Source organism: Cherax quadricarinatus, chromosome 9 (genome assembly GCF_038502225.1).
Source record: "Cherax quadricarinatus isolate ZL_2023a chromosome 9, ASM3850222v1, whole genome shotgun sequence".
In the NCBI taxonomy this organism is placed as follows: domain Eukaryota; kingdom Metazoa; phylum Arthropoda; class Malacostraca; order Decapoda; family Parastacidae; genus Cherax; species Cherax quadricarinatus.
The window spans coordinates 7,900,986-7,915,985 of NC_091300.1; the positions used below are offsets into that span (position 1 = coordinate 7,900,986).

The following is a 15,000-nucleotide window of genomic DNA, read 5'->3' on the forward strand; positions in this document are numbered from 1 at the left end:
GACAACCTCCTGGCTACCCACGGCAAGGCCGCACACACACACACACACACACACACACACACACACACACGGAACAGGGAACACGGAGAGAGAGGGCATAGTAGCGACTAGTGAAGAGGAGGGGCCAGGAGCTATGAATCGACTCCTGCAACCACAACTAGGTGAGTATTCACACACAGGCTCTGTGAATCGACCCCTGCAACCACGTATAGGTGCTCTTAAAAACTGGCAATTTACCATCTATAGTGTCTATTGAAAAGTATCTTTGAGAACTGATAATTATATCTATCTATCTATCTATCTATCTATCTATATATATATATATATATATATATATATATATATATATATATATATATATATATATATATATATATATATATATATATATATATGATAGATAATGTGAGCAGTACGAAAGCGGTTGAAATTTCACTATTCTTTCACAGTGGTTGTTTTGCATATATATATATATATATATATATATATATATATATATATATATATATATATATATATATATATATATATATATATATATATATATATATATACATACATACACACAGAACTAGAAAATCACAACAGGACCTCACGCTATGGGTTTTAGAGAGAAAAACATTGGGTGAACCGCTGACTATAGCCTACAAAAAGCCAATGTATCATTCGGTAGACACATGGAACACCAAGCTTGTAGTCTGCTGATATCTAAGACAGGCGAGACGCAGGTTACGTTAACTACACTCCAGCATCACTGACACGCATACTATGTATGGTGATGGTGAAGATATCAGGAGGGCGGTGGAACACCTGGCTCAAAGTGGTTTCTTGGGAATTATAGATGAAAAATCCTGTCACACAAACACACACACACAAACACACACACACACACACACACACACACACACACACACACACACACACACACACACACACACACACACACACACACACACACATACACACACAAATGAGTCAGAGAGATAGTAGGAAGTATTTCTTCAGTCATAGAGTTGTAAGGCAGTGGAATAGCCTAGAAAATGACGTAGTGGAGGCAGGAACCATACACAGTTTTAAGACGAGGTTTGATAAAGCTCATGGAGCGGGGAGAGAGAGGGCCTAGTAGCAACCGGTGAAGAGGCGGGGCCAGGAGCTAGGACTCGACCCCTGCAACCACAAATAGGTGAGTACACACCTGCTTGGAGCTCTGTGACCGGGTCACTGATATATGACAAGAGAGAGAGAGAGAGAGAGAGAGAGAGAGAGAGAGAGAGAGAGAGAGAGAGACAGACAAACAGACAGAGAGAGACAGAGACCCACTAGCAGCACAGTGGCCAGAACTAACGAGACATGTAGGACCAGTAACCAAGTAAAACCAAAGTAAACGACAAGATTTCACAATGGACACTGAAGGAAGGTGACGAAGCTCTAAGTTGGTCACTTCCCCTTCTATAAAACACTGCAAATATGTGACCTAAGAGACAGCTGGATAATAGTAAATACTGAATAAACATTTAAGAAGAGAAATGACTTGAAGGAACTACAGACCTTAACTAATTAATTATTAATTAATTAATTAATAATAATAATAATAATAATAATAATAATAATAATAATAATAATAATAATAATAATAATATTATTATTATTATTATTATTATTATTATTATTATTATTACAGGTAGGGGCTAAACTCGTAAAGGGCATAGAGTGTCTGGGGAATGAGAGGCAAATCGGCTTTGATTCAAGGAAGGAAAGAGTAGCTCTAATTTCATGGATCAAGAGCCCTTCACCATCATCAGGGAACAGACCAATAACCTCAACAAACTGACCACCTTAAAAACTGATTAGAAAAACACAAGGAGAATGTAAGAGTCGTACTCACCTAATTGTGGTTGCAGGAGTCGAAACTCAGCTTCTGGCCCCACCTCTTCACTGATTGCTACTAGGTTCTCTCTCTCCCTGCTCCATGAGCTTAATCATACCTCATCTTAAAGCTATGTATGGTTCCTGCCTCTACTATCTCACTTGCTAGGCTATTCCATTTTCTGACTACTCTTTGACTGAAGAAATACTTCCTAACATCCCTTTGACTCTTCTGGGTTTTCAACATCCAGTTGTGACCCTTTGTTTCTCTGTCCCCTTTCTGGAACATCCTGTCTCTATCCACCTTGTCTATTCCATGCAGTATTTTGTATGTCGTTATCATGTCTCCCCTGACCCTCCTGTCCTCCACTGTCGTCAGACCGATTTCCCTTAACCTTTCTTCGTAGGACATTCCCCTTAGCTCTGGAACTAACCTTGTCGCAAACCTTTGCACTTTCTCTAATTTCTTAACGTGCTTGATCAAGTGTGGGTTCCAAACAGGAGCTGCGTACTACAGTATGAGCCTGACGTAAACGGTGTACAGTGTCTTGAACGATTCCTTACTGAGGTATCGGAACGCTGTTCTCAGGTTTGCCAGGCGTCCATATGCTGCAGCAGCTATTTGGTTGATCTGTGCTTCTGAAGACGTGCTCGGTGTTATACTCACCCCAAGATCTTACTCCTTGAGCGAGGTTTGCAGTCTTTGGCCACCTAGCCTATACTCCGTCTGCTGTCAGTTGCTGGACCAGGTGTACAGCCTGTCCAGGTCTCTTTGAAGTCCTGCCTGATCCTCATCTGATTTAATTCTCCTCATTAACTTCACATTATTTGCGAACAGGGACACTGTTGAGTCTAACAGTTCTATCATGTCATGCACATATACCAAAAATAGCACTGGTCCTAGGACCGACCCCTGTGGTACCCCGCTCGTCACAGGTGCCCACTGTGATACATAGGGGCTACAGTCATGACAGACTGGCTACAGTCATGACAGACTGTCTACAGTCATGAGAGATTGTCTACAGTCATGATAGTCTGTCTACAATCATGACAGACTGTCTACAGTCATAACATACTGACAACAGTCATGACAGATTCACTACAGTCATGACAGACTGTCTACAGTCATGACAGAGTGGCAACAGTCATGGCAGACTGGCTAAAGTCATGAGAAAGTTGCTACAGTCATGAAAGAGTTGCTACAGTCATGACAGACTGTCTACAGTCATGACAGACTGGCTACAGTCACGATAGACTGCCTACAGTCATGACAGACTGTCTACAGTCATGACAGACTGTCTACAGTCATGACAGACTGCCTACAGTCATGACAGAGTGTCTACAGTCATGACAGACTGGCTACAGTCATAGTAGATTCTCTACAGTTATGACAGACTGTCTACAGTCATGACAGAGTGACAACAGTCATGACAGACTGTCTACAGTCATGACAGACTGTCTACAGTCATGACAGACTGCCTACAGTCATGACAGACTGTCTACAGTCATGACAGACTGCCTACAGCCATGACAGACTGTCTACAATCATGACAGACTGGCTATGTCATAGTAGATTCTCTACAGTTATGACAGACTGTCTACAGTCATGACAGAGTGACAACAGTCATGACAGACTGGCTAAAGTCATGAGAAAGTTGCTACAGTCATGAAAGAATGTCTACAGTCATGACAGACTGTCTACAGTCATGACTGTCTACATTTATGACAGATTGGCTACAGTCATGACAGCCTGGTTACAGTCATGACAGATTCTCTACAGTCATGACAGACAGGCTACAGTCATGACAGATTCTCTACAGTCATGATAGACTTTCTACAGTCATGACTGTCTACATTTATGACAGACTGGCTACAGTCATGACAGCCTGGTTACAGTCATGACAGATTCTCTACAGTCATGACAGACTGTCTAGTTATGACACAGAGTGGCTACAGTCATGACGAACCCCGCAGTTATGGATATACAGTACTGAATATAGTCAGACGTGTGGTATGACTTCCTGTACACAGTAGGCTGGAAAAAAAACAGGGAGATGCAGTGTACCACAATCCTTTACCGACATGGTTTCAGGTACACAGAGGGATTTATGGAGTCACAAATACAGCTATCTGGAGATAGAGAGAGAATGAATGAGTCTATGTATAAGAAGCGTAGTGAGATGAGGTGTGTTGAAGCAATTATCTTGGATAAATTAAAAACAGGTTGAATAGATATTTGTGTGAGAAGTAGACAAATGTGTTAGTGATAAGGGCCACACTGTGGGCGAAACGTGTGTGTATGTGTGTCTTTTTCCATCGTGTTCGCATTGTATGCTGTTTTTCTCTTAGATTGAGGCGAGCAGATTAGATTAGATTTTGCCACCGAAGTTACTGGTTTATTGTGCACCCCATATCCATCCTGTGGACGGTAGCGCAAGAGCATATGGATACACAAAAGGTCTTGGAACTAGGCCTCAATAGGATTAACAGGTGTGCATTAGTTCACTTATCTGTTACAAGCAAAGATAGGAAATTTGGTAAGTATATCTGGTATTTTATTTTCATTTATAAGATATCTTGACATGTCACATAGGTTATTATACCGTCTGTCTCTGTATTCCTCAGAAAGTGGACAATTAAACACATAGTGCTCAAGACAGTGACCATATGCCTGACCACGCAATTTGCATTTGGTTTGGCCATCATCTGTGTCTGCCAAACTACCAGAAGTACTTGTAACCAAGCCTAAGCCTGGCCACTACAACATCAGTCAGTCTGTTCACATTGCATGTTGCTCCATAAACATACTTATCTACGTTCATGTTATCATAGGTCTACTCAGCTTTCTAAATACATTCCTTGAACATTCATTTTCATTATTTACTTCTCTCCTAATATTATTCCTAATGCTAGACACAGATATACCAAAGTTATATTCTACATTCTCCTTCAGGGTGCTCTTCTTGGCTAACATATCAACTTTATCAGAGAGACTGGCGAAATCAGTGAAAAACTCAGTAGAGACAGTTTGACGTCCCTGATGAGGCAAATCTTCTCTCTGAATCATCGACATAATTAAGCCGTATACTCCTCCCATGTTTTTATCGACTTCAAGGTGACAGAAAATCAGATCTTTTTTGACGGTAACAGGATCTGTCTACACTAAAACATATCTTAGATGGCAATAGAAACTGGTCATACTAGAAATATCTTAGAGGGTAACATGGTCTTCGTACTAGAAAGTGGATGACTGGATCTGTTCATACTAGGCCTCACATGGTGGCCTCAAAAGATGAAGCAGAAGGAGAAGAAGAAGAAGAAGAAGAAGAAGAAGAAGAAGAAGAAGAAGAAGAAGAAGAAGAAGAAGAAGAAGAAGAAGAAGGCTATAATCTCACCTGTTGTTCATCAGTGGCAGTTTACGAGAAACATATTTTTTGGGACCAAACTGCTGTGGTGTAATGTGGAAAATGTTTCTCATTATTCAATTTAATATGCAATTAGAAAACAGCAATAACTGGTGAAAATGGATGAACATAGCTGGTAAAGAGAATATATGTGAGAGGAAAGTGAGATGATAAATAGGAATTAATCTGAATGAGAGAGCCAGATGTATCGTGGTCCACCAGGAGCCAGCGTTGTTGCCAGCGTTGTTGACAGCGTTGTTGCCAGAGTTGTTGCCAGCGTTGTTGCCAGCGTTGTTGCCAGCGTTGTTGCCAGCGGTTAAGTTGTTGAGAGAGCACTGATGAATAGTCTGAGAAAGAAATACCTCCGCGGGATGTCGTGAGGTCATGACCGAACGACCGAGTCTGCTTGCTCGTTGTCCTAAACGTCGACGTGTCCAGGGACTCAAAAAAAAAAAGACTTCCTTGGGTTAACTAGAAATGCGACTTAACCAAAGTTGTATACGAAGGACGATAGGGTAGTGGAGTCGAATTTCTGTTAAAGTTTGTAACCCACTTTGGGAGTCCGAAAGAGTTACGAATGAGGTGGACATCGTCGCAATGTGTATTATAGCAGTGAGAATTGCAGATAACTCTGATGTTAAAACACCCACCGATTCTAGTAAATGGTGTTGGATTATTCTTTCAGGATAAAAGAAGCATACCCAATACCATCGGTAGATTCAGAACCACCAGTGTACACTGCAACATCATGAGAATAAAGTTGTCAAGAAAGAGTGAACCTTAGGTTATAGTAGGCTAGTGAGTTTTAGGCAGGAGCAACTGTAAATCGCTGGAACTTCCCGAAGAGAGAGTGGGGAAGTAATATGCAGAGATAAGGAGTGGATACGGAGACGAAAAGGGCGTAATAAATGTGGCTGACGATTAAATAAACTAGTCTTACAAATATCCGTTATCGTTCTATATGTGGAAAGATCGTAAAGGTCATGGAAGCGGACAAACCAACGGAGACAATGGGCGTCAAGTCAATCATGCCAAGACGGAGTGTTTGCCTCTGTACACAGGCTCGCGACTGGGGAAGATAAAAAAGAGTCCCTTAACAAGAAAGTATCCCTTGGTGATGAATGGGATCATGTTTAGAAAGAGAAGTCAGGAAGGCCGAAGAATATGTTTGATCTCCGTAGTTTAGTTTAGATAAGATCAGGGATGAATGAAGGTAGAAGAAGGGTTCAACTATTTACTCCTCATGAAAGATGGTCGAGTGTTTCAAGTGTCTCAGGCTGCTATGACACGCAACTTTTGAAGAGGTTATTTGAGGCCAGAACATTCCATGATCAAACAGAGGCCAGAGAAATTTGATTGTATATTCTACAATAACCTATTGATTAACAACAAAAATAATCACGAACCTACGCATCTTAGCAACATCCTGCGCCGTGGAGGTCCTGTAAGAGTCAGTAAGTTTTTGACATTATTTCCTTGCGAGAGATGAGGGAATATTGTAACACCAGAATGTTTTGAACCTCTCTGCTTTATTTAATAATCTGGTGTGTGTGTGTATATATATATATGTGTGTGTGTATGTGTGTATTTTGCGTGGGCGGAGTGTTATAAGGAGATGTGGGCACTCCACCCAGCTCAGACCTCTCCCTGCTACCCAGCCATGAACACCCTGGTGAGTACTCTGAACCTGTGTATATTACACATCTGTAGCTATGTATATATTTCACACCTGAAGCTGGCTGTGTATATATTACACACATGAAGATGTGCATATTTTACACACCTGTAACTATGTAAAGGTCGCACAAGTAGCTATGTATATGCCCCACACGTAGCTGTGTATATGTCGCACATGTAGCTGTGTATATGTCGCACATGTAGCTGTGTATATGTCTCACATGTTGCTGTGTATATGTCGCACATGTAGCTGTGTATATGTCGCACATGTAGCTGTGTATATGTCTCACATGTTGCTGTGTATATGTCTCACATGTTGCTGTGTATATGTCTCACATGTTGCTGTGTATATGTCTCACATGTTGCTGTGTATATGTCGCACATGTAGCTGTGTATATGTCTCACATGTTGCTGTGTATATGTCGCACATGTAGCTGTGTATATGTCTCACATGTTGCTGTGTATATGTCGCACATGTTGCTGTGTATATGTCTCACATGTTGCTGTGTATATGTCGCACATGTTGCTGTGTATATGTCGCACAAGTTTCTGTGTATATATCACACATGTAGCTGTGTATATGTCGCACATGTAGCTGTGTATATGTCGCACATGTTGGTGTGTATATGTCGCACATGTTGCTGTGTATTTGTCGCACATGTAGCTGTGTATATGTCGCACATGTTGCTGTGTATATGTCGCATATGTTGGTGTGTATATGTCGCACATGTTGCTGTGTATTTGTCGCACATGTAGCTGTGTATATGTCGCACATGTTGCTGTGTATATGTCGCATATGTTGGTGTGTATATGTCGCACATGTTGCTGTGTATTTGTCGCACATGTAGCTGTGTATATGTCGCACATGTTGCTGTGTATATGTCGCACATGTTTCTGTGTATATGTCGCACATGTTGCTGTGTATATGTCGCACATGTTGCTGTGTATATGTCGCACATGTTTCTGTGTATATGTCGCACATGTTTCTGTGTATATGTCGCACATGTTGCTGTGTATTTGTCGCACATGTAGCTGTGTATATGTCGCTCATATTGCTATGTATATGTCACACATGTTGCTGTGTATATGTCGCACATGTTGCTATGTATATGTCGCACATGTTGCTATGTATATGTCACACATGTTGCTGTGTATATGTCGCAATTGTTGCTAAGTATATGTCGCACATGTTGCTGCGTATATGTCGCACATGTTGGTGTGTATATGTCGCACATGTTGCTCTGCATATGTCGCACATGTTGCTGTGTATATGTCGCACATGTTGCTGTGTATATGTCACACATGTTGCTGTGTATATGTCGCACATGTTGCTATGTATATGTCGCACATGTTGCTGTGTATATGTCACACATGTTGCTGTGCATATGTCGCACATGTTTCTATGTATACGTCACACATGTTGCTGTGTATATGTCACACATGTTGCTGTGCATATGTCGCACATGTTGCTGTGTATATGTCACACATGTTGCTGTGCATATGTCGCACATGTTGCTGTGTATATGTCACACATGTTGCTGTGCATACGTCACACATGTTTTTGTGTATATGTCACACATGTTGCTGTGCATATGTCGCACATGTTGCTGTGTATGTCACAGATTTAGCTGTGTGATGCTAAAAGCTGTAAATGTAAAACAGAAAGAGACAGTCGCTCCCTTTACAGGCGACGGAAAAGAATAACAGAGCAGCTAAAAGAGGTCAATATATCTGAAATGCGCAGGGAGACACTGGTCAGAGAAATAACAAACGTCCAACTTAAGCTAAAGGAATCTTATAGGAGTCAGGAGGGAAGAACTAAAAGCCATAAATGGAATCGAAAGAAACCCAAAGTATTTCTTTTCCTATGCCAAATCAAAGTCGAGAACAACGTCCAGTATTGGGCCCCTACTTAAACAAGATGGGTCCTACACAGATGACAGCAAGGAAATGAGTGAGCTACTCAAGTCCCAGTATGACTCAGTTTTTAGCAAGCCGCTAACCAGACTGAGAGTCGAAGATCAAAATGAATTTTTTATGAGAGAACCACAGAATTTGGTTAACACAAGCCTGTCTGATGTTATCCTGACGCCAAATGACTTCGAACAGGCGATAAATGACATGCCCATGCACTCTGCCCCAGGGCCAGACTCATGGAACTCCGTGTTCATCAAGAACTGCAAGAAGCCCCTATCACGAGCTTTTACCATCCTATGGAGAGGGAGCATGGACACGGGGGTCGTTCCACAGTTACTAAAAACAACAGACATAGCCCCACTCCACAAAGGGGGCAGTAAAGCAATAGCAAAGAACTACAGACCGATAGCACTAACATCCCATATCATAAAAATCTTTGAAAGGGTCCTAAGAAGCAAGATCACCACCCATCTAGAAACCCATCAATTACACAACCCAGGGCAACATGGGTTTAGAACAGGTCGCTCCTGTCTGTTTCAACTGTTGGATCACTACGACAAGGTCCTAGATGCACTAGAAGACGAAAAGAATGCAGATGTAATATATACAGACTTTGCAAAAGCCTTCGACAAGTGTGACCATTGCGTAATAGCGCACAAAATGCGTGCTAAAGGAATAACAGGAAAAGTTGGTCGATGGATCTATAATTTCCTCACAAACAGAACACAAAGAGTAATAGGCAACAGAGTAAAGTCCGAGGCAGCTACGGTGAAAAGCTCTGTTCCATAAGGCACAGTACTCGCTCCCATCTTGTTCCTCATCCTCATATCTGACATAGACAAGGATGTCAGCCACAGCACCGTGTCTTCCTTCGCAGATGACACCCGAATCTGCATGACAGTGTCTTCCATTGCAGACACTGCAAGGCTCCAGGCGGACATAAACCAAATCTTTCAGTGGGCTGCAGAAAACAATATGAAGTTCAACGATGAGAAATTTCAATTACTCAGATATGATAAACACGAGGAAATTAAATCTTCATCAGAGTACAAAACAAATTCTGGCCACAAAATAGAGCGAAACACCAACGTCAAAGACCTGGGAGTGATCATGTCGGAGGATCTCACCTTCAAGGACCATAACATTGTATCAATCGCAGCTGCTAGAAAAATGACAGGATGGATAATGAGAACCTTCAAAACTAGGGATGCCAAACCCATGATGACACTCTTCAGGTCACTTGTACTATCTAGGCTGGAATATTCCTGCACACTAACAGCACCTTTCAAGGCAGGTGAAATTGCTGACCTAGAAAATGTACAGAGAACCTTCACGGCGCGCATAACGGAGATAAAACACCTCAATTACTGGGAGCGCTTGAAGTTCCTGAACCTGTATTCCCTGGAACGCAGGCGGGAGAGATACATGATTATATACACCTGGAAAATCCTAGAGGGACTAGTACCGAACTTGGACACGAAAATCACTCACTACGAAAGCAAAAGACTTGGCAGACGATGCAACATCCCCCCAATGAAAAGCAGGGGTGTCACTAGCACGTTAAGAGACCATACAATAAGTGTCAGGGGCCCGAGACTGTTCAACTGCCTCCCAGCATACATAAGGGGGATTACCAACAGACCCCTGGCAGTCTTCAAGCTGGCACTGGACAAGCACCTAAAGTCGGTACCTGACCAGCCGGGCTGTGGCTCGTACGTTTGTTTGCGTGCAGCCAGCAGTAACAGCCTGGTTGATCAGGCTCTGATCCACCAGGAGGCCTGGTCACAGACCGGGTGGCGGGGGCGTTGACCCCCGGAACTCTATCCAGGTAAACTCCAGGTGTATATGTCACATATGTTGCTGTGCATATGTCGCACATGTTGCTGTGTATATGTCGCACATGTTGCTGTGTATATGTCGCACATGTTGCTGTGTATATGTCGCACATGTTGCTGTGTATATGTCGCACATGTTGCTGTGTATATGTCGCACATGTTGCTGTGTATATGTCGCACATGTTGCTGTGTATATGTTGCACATGTTGCTGTGTATATGTCGCACATGTTGCTGTGTATATGTCGCACATGTTGCTGTGTATATGTCGCACATGTTGCTGTGTATATGTCGCACATGTTGCTGTGTATATGTCGCACATGTTGCTGTGTATATGTCGCACATGTTGCTGTGTATATGTCGCACATGTTGCTGTGTATATGTCGCACATGTAGCTGTGTATATATCGCACATGTTGTTGTGTATATGTCGCAAATGTTGTTGTGTATATGTCGCACATGTTGCTGTGTATATGTCGCACAAGCTTCAATTGTTTTCTTCTGTTTACATGTATATTTTTGTTTATTTATATAACGAATGTCATTGTTCAATGACTGTGTCACACTGTGTTTACGCTTCGATTTATCGCTCTACTTGTGTTAACGCTTCGTTTACTCGTGCTTACATTTCGTTTAAATTTGTGTTTATACCTACTTTTATTTGTGTTTACACGTGGTGCTGTTAGTGTTTATACCTGGTACTGTTGGTGTTTACACCTGGTACTGTTGGTGTTTATACCTGGTACTGTTGGTGTTTACACCTGGTACTGTTGGTGTTTATACCTGGTACTGTTGGTGTTTACACCTGGTACTGTTGGTGTTTATACCTGGTACTGTTGGTGTTTATACCTGGTACTGTTGGTGTTTATACTGGTTACTGTTGGTGTTTATACTGGTTACTGTTGGTGTTTATACTTGGTACTGTTGGTGTTTATACTTGGTACTGTTGGTGTTTATACTGGTTACTGTTGGTGTTTATACTTGGTACTGTTGGTGTTTATACTTGGTACTGTTGGTGTTTATACTGGTTACTGTTGGTGTTTATACTTGGTACTGTTGTTTATACTTGTTACTGTTGGTGTTTATACTTGGTACTGTTGGTTTTTATACCTGGTACTGCTGGTGTTTACACTTGGTACTGTTGGTGTTTATACTTGGTACTGATGGTGTTTATACTGGTTACTGTTGGTGTTTATACTTGGTACCGTTGGTGTTTATACTTGTTACTGTTGGTGTTTATACTTGGAACTGTTGGTGTTTATACTGGCTACTGTTGGTGTTTATACTTGGTACTGTTGGTGTTTATACTTGGTACTGTTGGTGTTTATACTTGGTACTGTTGGTGTTTATACTTGGTACTGTTGGATTTTATACTTGGTACTGCTGGTGTTTACACTTGGTACTGTTGGTGTTTATACCTGGTACTGTTGGTGTTTATACTGGTTACTGTTGGTGTTTATACTGGTTACTGTTGGTGTTTATACTTGGTACTGTTGGTGTTTATACTTGGTACTGTTGGTGTTTATACTGGTTACTGTTGGTGTTTATACTGGTTACTGTTGGTGTTTATACTTGGTACTGTTGGTGTTTATACTGGTTACTGTTGGTGTTTATACTTGTTACTGTTGGTGTTTATACTTGGTGCTGTTGGTGTTTATACTTGGTACTGTTGGTGTTTATACTTGGTACTGTTGGTGTTTGTACTTGGTACTGTTGGTGTTTATACTTGGTACTGTTGGTGTTTATACTGGTTCCTGTTGGTGTTTATACTTGGTAATGTTGGTGTTTATCCTTGGTACTGTTGGTGTTCATACTGGTTACTGTTGGTGTTAATACTGGTTACTGTTGGTGTTTATACTTGTTACTGTTGGTGTTTATACTGGTTACTGTTGGTGTTTATACTTGGTACTGTTGGTGTTTATACTTGGTACTGTTGGATTTTATACTTGGTACTGCTGGTGTTTATCCTTGGTACTGTTGATGTTTATACTTGGTACTGTTGGTGTTTATCTTTGGTACTGTTGGTGTTTATACTTGGTACTGTTGGATTTTGTACTTGGTACTGCTGGTGTTTACACTTGGTACTGTTGGTGTTTATACCTGGTACTGTTGGTGTTTATACCTGGTACTGTTGGTGTTTATACTGGTTACTGTTGGTGTTTATACTGGTTACTGTTGTTTATACTTGGTACTGTTGGTGTTTATACTTGGTACTGTTGGTGTTTATACTGGTTACTGTTGGTGTTTATACTTGGTACTGTTGGTGTTTATACTTGGTACTGTTGGTGTTTATACTGGTTACTGTTGGTGTTTATACTTGTTACTGTTGGTGTTTATACTTGGTACTGTTGGTGTTTATACTGGTTACTGTTGGTGTTTATACTTGGTACTGTTGGTGTTTATACTTGGTACTGTTGGTGTTTATACTTGGTACTGTTGGTGTTTATACTTGGTACTGTTGGTGTTTATACTTGGTATTGTTGGTGTTTATACTTGGTATTGTTGGTGTTTATACTTGGTACTGTTGGTGTTTATACTTGGTACTGTTGCTGTTTATACTTGGTACTGTTGGTGTTTATATTTGGTACTGTTGGTGTTTATACTTGGTATTGTTGGTGTTTATACTTGGTACTGTTGGTGTTTATACTTGGTACTGTTGGTGTTTATACTTGGTACTGTTGCTGGTGTTTATACTTGGTACTGTTGGTGTTTATACTTGGTACTGTTGCTGGTGTTTATACTTGGTACTGTTGGTGTTTATATTTGGTACTGTTGGTGTTTATACTTGGTACTGTTGGTGTTTATACTTGGTACTGTTGGTGTTTATACTTGGTACTGTTGGTGTTTATACTTGGTACTGTTGGTGTTTATACTGGTTACTGTTGGTGTTTATACTTGGTACTGTTGGATTTTATACTTGGTGCTGCTGGTGTTTACACTCGGTACTGTTGGTGTTTATACTTGGTACTGTTGGTATTTATACTTGGTACTGTTGTTTATACTTGGTACTGTTGGTGTTTATACCTGGTACTGTTGGTGTTTATACTGGTTACTGTGCAAGACAGGTATACAATACCGACAAGATGAAAGTTAAGACACTTGCGCAACATCTGGTTATCTTTATTGTAAACGTTTCGCCATCCAGTGGCTTTATCAATACAACTAGCCCATCAATTTGGGAAGGACCTACTTCCACTGGGGAATCCCGCCTACCAGTGACTATGTCCTCGTCTGCTACACGTCTCTTCACTGACGCCTATATAAGCACCAGTCTCCTTACCTGTGCTTCAGAATCTCTACAACCATGGTGTTGTAAACACCACCTCCAAGGCTGAGGGACTGATTACCTCATCTTTTGTATATAGTTCTTCTGTTTTCTAATTATGTCCAAGAATTTGTATTGATAAAGCCACTGGATGGCGAAACGTTTACAATAAAGATAACCAGATGTTGCGCAAGTGTCTTAACTTTCATACTGGTTACTGTTGGTGTTTATACTTGGTACTGCTGGTGTTTTGTACTTGGTACTGTTGGTATTTATACTTGGTACTGCTGGTGTTTTGTACTTGGTACTGTTGGTATTTATACTTGGTACTGCTGGTGTTTTGTACTTGGTACTGTTGGTATTTATACTTGGTACTGCTGGTGTTTTGTACTTGGTACTGTTGGTATTTATACTTGGTACTGCTGGTGTTTTGTACTTGGTACTGTTGGTATTTATACTTGGTACTGCTGGTGTTTTGTACTTTGTACTGTTGGTATTTATACTTGGTACTGCTGGTGTTTTGTACTTGGTACTGTTGGTGTTTATACTTGGTACTGCTGGTGTTTTGTACTTGGTACTGTTGGTGTTTATACTTGGTACTGCTGGTGTTTTGTACTTGGTACTGTTGGTATTTATACTTGGTACTGCTGGTGTTTTGTACTTGGTACTGTTGGTATTTATACTTGGTACTGCTGGTGTTTTGTACTTGGTACTGTTGGTATTTATACTTGGTACTGCTGGTGTTTTGTACTTGGTACTGTTGGTATTTATACTTGGTACTGCTGGTGTTTTGTACTTGGTACTGTTGGTATTTATACTTGGTACTGCTGGTGTTTTGTACTTGGTACTGTTGGTGTTTATACTTGGTACTGCTGGTGTTTTGTACTTGGTACTGTTGGTGTTTATACTTGGTACTGCTGGTGTTTTGTACTTGGTACTGTTGGTATTTATACTTGGTACTGCTGGTGTTTTGTACTTGGTACTGTTGGTATTTATACTTGGTACTGCTGATGTTTTGTACTTGGTACTGTTGGTATTT

At 41.0% G+C, this 15,000-nt stretch overlaps 1 protein-coding gene across 1 annotated transcript in view; it reads left to right on the forward strand.

Annotated features, from left to right (window-relative positions):
- The first annotated feature begins 6,886 nt into the window (after positions 1-6,886).
- LOC128686174 (uncharacterized) overlaps positions 6,887-15,000 on the forward strand; it is a 19,810-nt gene continuing 11,696 nt past the window's right edge. Inside the window, exon 1 of the mRNA XM_053772955.2 lies at positions 6,887-6,942. Within this exon, the coding sequence (XP_053628930.2) occupies positions 6,931-6,942 (12 nt within the window). The 5' untranslated portion in view covers positions 6,887-6,930. The remainder of the gene's footprint in view (positions 6,943-15,000) is intronic.